At 36.4% G+C, this 6,804-nt stretch overlaps 1 protein-coding gene across 5 annotated transcripts in view; it reads left to right on the forward strand.

Annotated features, from left to right (window-relative positions):
* The window catches only part of LOC123506282 (F-box/LRR-repeat protein 4-like), a 12,194-nt gene extending 7,597 nt beyond the window's left edge, over window positions 1-4,597 (forward strand). For all 5 annotated transcript variants that reach the window (XM_045258237.1, XM_045258232.1, XM_045258236.1 and 2 more), the window contains 6 exons: window positions 294-418; window positions 1,464-1,558; window positions 1,821-1,997; window positions 2,264-2,421; window positions 2,842-3,008; window positions 4,449-4,597. In XM_045258237.1, coding sequence (XP_045114172.1) covers window positions 294-418; window positions 1,464-1,558; window positions 1,821-1,997; window positions 2,264-2,421; window positions 2,842-2,994 — 708 coding nt within the window. In that variant the 3' untranslated portion in view covers window positions 2,995-3,008; window positions 4,449-4,597. The remainder of the gene's footprint in view (window positions 1-293; window positions 419-1,463; window positions 1,559-1,820; window positions 1,998-2,263; window positions 2,422-2,841; window positions 3,009-4,448) is intronic.
* Window positions 4,598-6,804: the final 2,207 nt, after the last annotated feature.

Here is a 6,804-nt window from a genome sequence, read left to right on the forward strand (position 1 = left end):
ATCTGTTAGTGATGGTAGCAGTAGGGTTGCAATTAAGCCTTAGTTATCAAAATATCTCAGTCTACACTCTCCCTATTCCAATGAAATACTTTTATGATTAAATATATGACATTTTTTTAAGTATCTGTACTCTCTAGGTCAGTATAGTTTCTTGATTTTATATATACGTATTATCTTTTTTCATAATGTTGTATTTGAACATTTTCTGATCATTGGTCATTGACCATATGCAGTGCATGGTACATATTTAGCACATTCTGTTGCCTGGTTTGGTAATAAAACTTTCTTTACAGACATTGTTTGAACCCACAGCTGAAGATATCAGGTGGGTAGGGAATGCTTGTCCCAACCTTGAGTCTGTCAGCTTGTTTGTGGATGACAAGAACCTGTCTCTGGTGCCTCTCCTTGGGCAAATCAGGTAAATGTTTTGCTTTGTGGTATGCTGCTGTATATATTTATGTTTGAATTATTTACTTTCTCAAATTCTACTATGTGAACACCATTACAAATTGTTTTATGTATTTGGTACTTTGAATCTCTGTAAAAATCAAGACTAGGAGTGCATCAGATTATTGGTTTCATCAGATTATTTGGATTTACTCCTGAAAACACTATACATAATGGTAAAGTAGTAAGTAATAAAAGATTGGGCTACATAGTTGCATTCCATGAGCCATTACCCTCCCACCCTGCATCCTGTCTCCCCCCTTTGCCTGGGACAGTTGATCAGTGGTTGCAGTGTGGAGTGTACAAAAATGGCCACCCACATTAGACTGGCTGCTCTCCTCGTAGCAGGAGAGCTACATATCCTGTGCTAGACACTGTATATATTATTCTTAGAAGTAATGAAGTTTTAAGAAGGCCAGAGGAAAAGAGAGAAGAGAGGCCATTATTGTTCCCCCTCAGGGGATATGCTTATTATGCAGTAGGAAAGGTGATGTATATACCCCTGCATGGGTGACAAGTAACACCATTTATAAACAAAGCTCTCTCAAAACTCAGAGGCCTCTCTCTCCTCCTTTTACCTACTTAAGATTTAATTTCTTCTATGATTAATATCTACAGCTTCTAGTACAGGGTTGTCAGCAGTGAGTTCTGCTATGAAGAGATTAGCCAATCTCCTGTGGGTGGCCATTTTTGTATGCTCTAGAGTGCAACAGCTGATCGACAGTCCAAAGCTAAAAGGGGACACAATGTGAATGCAGAACACACTTAGATTGGTTGGAGGTAGGAGAGCATTGGTAGTGGCATCTCACCATTAGGGTGCATCTGGCACCTGGTTTAAATTTATGCAGTCACTGCAGGGACATAATTTTGGCCATGAATGATTTCTTTCATCCCACCTTAAAAGATTTTGACTATTGAGAAATTTCAATTATCAGTGTTTGGATTAATGGGCTTGTAATAGTACTTATTTACCTTATCAAATTCTAATATGTGAACACCATCACAAACTGTTTCAGAGTTCTTGAAGTAGAAACTGGAGTGATGCCTGGTGATGGCTTTATTGAGGCCATAAAGTACCTGGGCAACTCCCTCCAGACTCTGCAACTCAGTTGTGAGTCTTGTTTGTATGCTTGAAACATTACATTAAATTTGGCTTTATCTCTTTGTCTGTCTCTCCCCTTAAAAAATGGGGTGATTAAAAAGAACAAAAGTAGATTATATAGTACTGAAGGACATTACAAAGTGCAGGAATGCTAATAATGATTTAAGAAGCACAAGATCCAAATTGTGCTTAATGAGCATAATGCTTATGAAAAAGCAATCAATGCTGGTCTGCTTTGCTTTGCTTGGCTAATAATTTGGTTTATGTTCAGGTAACAAAGTGCAGCAAGAGGTCATAGTGGTGTTGGGAGAGTGTTGCCCAAGCCTCACAACTCTCCATCTGTCCACTGCAGCCCTGGAGGGAGATAAATTACTTGCAAACCCTGGCCAATTATTTTCTGGTCTTACTGTTCTCCATCTCCAAGTTTGGAAGGAATCTGTCTTGAGCAGTGAGCACATAGCTATTTTATGAAGTTGTTTTACGAGTATTTGATGGAAAAATACTGTGCTATGGTAACAATGATATATTAGGAGGAGAAACATTTTGAATTGCATAAAGAATCAACTAATATTTAAGTAGTAGGTAAGGATTTGGTTGGGTTAGTTCAGATTAGATCTGGTAAGGAATCATAACCTTAGCTAACCTGATGTGTCTTTAAAAGTATCTAAGATGTCTGAAGTTTTGTCATTCTAAGTTGACCAAGGCGCTTTACAGACAAATGGGTTGACTTCTTCCTCTTGTGGTGCCGAAAGTTGGAATCTGTGTTACTTAAGGCAGAAGTGGGATTCCTCACAGACGAGTACTTGAGTGCTTTGCTTGCAGTCAACCCACTCACTGAGGCCAAGTACATTGTCATTGCATCAGATGAGTTTGTAAGTAACCTCAGTTTTTCATTCAGTTCCTGAGTCCATGTTTACATGTTGTTATCATATTTATGATAAATGGTTCTATTTGAAGTAACTGCAGTTTTTAAAGGTATTTTCATGATTTGGCTGATGGTTTAGCTGGATTTGTACACTCATGAGGATCCAATTAATCATACTATCAATCTTTGAAAATAATGTGTGACATGGTGAAATAGAAAAAATATATATTACTGGTAGCACAGTACATGTTGAAATACAATGTTACTGAACTGTCATGCTACTCATACTATGGTTACCTTATGATCAATATTTGCAAGTTTAAAGAATAGATGGTAGAATAGTGGATGTAGGTTATGTAGTATTATAACAGTTTGTTAGTGGCAAGTGAAACAAAACAACTAGTTATCCTAATTTTCTCCTTCTCAGGTACCACTTACTTTGGAAAGTGTGCACAGGTTGATGTCTTCATGTCCAGCTCTGGAAAATTTAGGTTTGTCATCGTGGAACATCACTGAGGAAGAATTTTTCCAGATCAGAGATGACATTAAGACCAACAACTATAACTTAAACATATCCTAAGATAAAATATTCTGGTAAGTGAAATGCATTCTAGGTACTCCTAGAAAAAAAGTCCATCAATCTTCTCCAAAAGGTTGACATTCTTTCCAAAACTAAACCTACAAAGGAGGGGGTTTCCAGTCTCCAACTCAATTCCTTCTAATATTCTTTAACAATGAGAGATTTCATCCAACTTAACAGTTCCACTTCCATCAATCTATCTATATACCAGGCCAATAATCCAACACAGGTTGACGCAGATAAAGCACCACTTTTTTTCTCATGTAGAAGGGAATGGAATAAAAAAAAAGGGGAAAGAATGAAAAAAAAAACAGTTCCTAGCCCCAAATGTTGAGAATCATAAAAGTTTGAAGTACTGTATAAGTGTCTTACAACATTCCTCTTGAAAAATTAAAACCATTGGAATGAAGAAATACAGAAACAAGCTAGGAGTTTCAGAGTTTACCGAAGAAAGAGATTAATAACTTGAGAGTACTGGTTAATTCTTGCATTAGAGAGGTGGACAGAATAGGGCTGAGAGAAAAAAGAAAGTCGTGTACAGTGAAGCCGGAGATGGTGGGGAGGCATGCAGTTAGGTAAAACAAAAGACAGTTGGCCTGAAGATACCGGTAGAAGGTAGTGATAGATGCAACACTGACAATGACAGATAGGCTAAAGGTAGTCAGTTAGAAGAGAGAAGTTTGTAAGATATGATATTAACTCTGCCAGATCACCCCATGGAAATGGATAAGTCATGCAGAATTACTTTACAATATTAGAACTATTTCTGTTCAAAAGATTGTAACTGAAAATTAGCACAACGTTATAGGGGAACATTACTGAGGATATTGACATCAGCAAGATTGGGAGCTATAAATATTTTGTATTGAAAGTCTCAGTGGCACAGCGTGGGGGCTTTATCAGCAGTGCTGCAATAAAGTATACATGCTTTCATGTTTTCAATTGTATTACTACTCATTTTTTTCTTATCTTATTTTTATTTTGCTCTTGGTAATGTTAAACAAGTAAATTTGAAATATAATGTACAGTAGGACACCATGTGCTTTGTGGGCTGAGGGGTTCTTGAACCCTGGCCATGGTGTGAGTAGGAAAGACATCCAGTTGGGGTAACAATTCTCAAATGCCAAAACCAAGTCAGGAGACACCATCCTAGTCTTAATAGAATAGAGAAACTGGATGTAAAGAAAAAAAAAAATTGCTAAATAAGTAAACAAATTGTGTGGAAAGTATTCAGATGTTAATGATGATAATAATAATAATAATAATAATAATAATAATGAAATAAATGCTTACATAGTTTATTTTTTGCATGGATTGTATTAATTTTACATTTTCATTTATTTATTACTATATTTATTAATTTAATTTTCATCATATTTATACATTTATTTTATTTTATTCATATTTTACTCTTTCATCTTAACACAAATTACTAGACTGTATTCTTCCTCCAGAGTGATGGAAGAACTCATGCTGGGCTAGCGTTGGAGGGAAGCCAGCATTACCTCGAGAACAGCTTTGAATTCCCTGATCTTGCCATTTGTATTATGGGCATACTTGCTCCATGAAAGACTCAAGGGAGTAAAACTCTTGTGCAGCTTCAGAGCAGAGTTATTCACCTGCTGCAAAATGTGTGTGTGTGTGTGTGTGTGTGTGTGTGTGTGTGTGTGTGTGTGTGTGTGTGTGTGTGTGTGTGTTTACCTAATTGTATATTACAGGCATTGAGTTTTTTTTTTTTTTTTTTTTTTTTCGTTAAGGACTATAGCGCCTGTAGGCACACATGAAGAGTGTGTAGGAAGCGCTGTTCAGCTTCCGTCCATTAGTGGCGCAGGCAATTTTATTTATAGTGGTACCCATATTAGGGCCCATATCATCACCCAAGCTCATCTTGAGTATAACCACCTAGAACCTGGGTATCATGGTGACATGTAGGTAACTTTAAACCACTCGAGAAATGGCAAAGTGTTTAAGGCTGTATGTGGTGAGATTTGAACCTATGCGTGGACGTCTGCCGATTCTATGCTCACTGCCTTATCCATATCTAATTCCAAGTTTTTCTTTAAATGTGTGCTCACTTTCTGCTGTAACAATCTCATTATTCAAACTGTTTCAGATGTCCACCGTCTTATGCGGAAAACTAAACCTTTTAATGTTTCTCAAACATTGACTTTTCTGATCTTCTTAGAGTATCCTCATGTCTGTCTATCTCCTTCAATCAGTGATACCGACAGTTTGTCTGTCTATCTTTTCTATACGGTTCACTGTCTTTTATATCATTATTAGACCTTCTCTTTCCCATCTATCCTTCAAAGTTGGTAGTTCCATTTTATTTAGTCTATCTTCATAGGGAAGATTCTTTGTTTCTGGCACCATCTTTGTGACTATCCTTTGGATTCATTCTAATTTCCTGATGTCCTTTTGCATGTGTGTTGACCACGCCACTACTGCATATTCAAGTCTTGGTCTTATCATCGTGGTTATGATCTTTTTCATCATACTCTTGTCCATGTAGTTAAATGCCACCCTGATATTTGATAGTGTCTTGTATGTTGAAGCAAATAACCTATTAATGTGCATTTCTTGGGTCACGGTGTCTTGTATAATCACTCCTAGGTCTTTCTCTTCCTTCTTTTTCATTATAACCTCTTCTCTCCTTTTGCACTTCTATTATCCATTTCATATGGCATTTCTTGGCATTAAATTATAGTTTCCACTTTTGGCTCCATTCCCAGATTTTATCAATATCTCTCTGGAATTCCATACAATCCTCATTGTTTCTTATTACTCTCAGGAGTTTTGCATCATCAACAAACAAATTTATGTAGCTACTCAGGTTCTCCTGTATATTGTTAATATATATTGAAACATTATTGGTGCCAGCACTGACCTCTGTGATACGCTACTAGTTACCATGCTCCAACTTGATAAGGTGTTCCTTATCACTGTCCTCATTTCTCTCTCTGATAAAAAGTCCCTCATCCAGCTTAAGATACTTCCCTGTACTCCTCCTATATGTTCTATTTTCCATAGGAGTCTTCTATGTGATACTCTGTCAAAAAGAATTTTAATAACTAAATACACTGTTCACCCATCCATCATTCCCTTGTACTGTATATGTTACCCATATATATATATAAACTTAGTAGATTTGTTACATATGATCTTTCTTTTCTGAATTCAAATTGGTAGTTATTTATGATTTCATTTTCCTCTAGATATTCCAGCCAATTTTTTTTATCAATTTCACAGAACTTTCCCACAACACTAGTCAGTGACACATGTCTATAATTCAAGAGCTTGGTTCTTTTCCCTCCTTTATAGTGGGACTATATTTGCTCTTTTCCATTCCCTTGGTACTTTCCCATCTGTTAATGAACAGTTGAGCACATCCAAAATGGTGTTTACCAGTTGCTCTCTACATTCTCTTAGTGTCCATCCTGACATTCCATCTGGTGCCATTGCTGTTCTTTCCTGTTTTTGCACCATAACGTTTCATAACCCTTCCTGTGTCACTTCATCGTTTTCTTTTATAAAACCTCTTTCTACATTAAATTCTCATCTAAAGCTCTTGTTCATCAGCTCAATAATTTTTGCTGTTGTTTCATATACCCTGTTTCCCTTAATTAACTTAGTGATGGTGTCTTGGTTTGTCATTTTTCCATTTATATATTTATAGAATAGTCTGAGTTCCTCTCTACATCTTTTTACAACATCCCTTTCAAACTTTCTCTCCTCTTCCATCCTTATCCTAATGTATTAGTTTCGTGCCTCATTATATTTTCTTATTTTCTGTGCTTCCTGAATTTCTTC

The sequence above is a fragment of the Portunus trituberculatus genome, chromosome 19 (assembly GCF_017591435.1).
Source record: "Portunus trituberculatus isolate SZX2019 chromosome 19, ASM1759143v1, whole genome shotgun sequence".
In the NCBI taxonomy this organism is placed as follows: Eukaryota; Metazoa; Arthropoda; class Malacostraca; order Decapoda; family Portunidae; genus Portunus; species Portunus trituberculatus.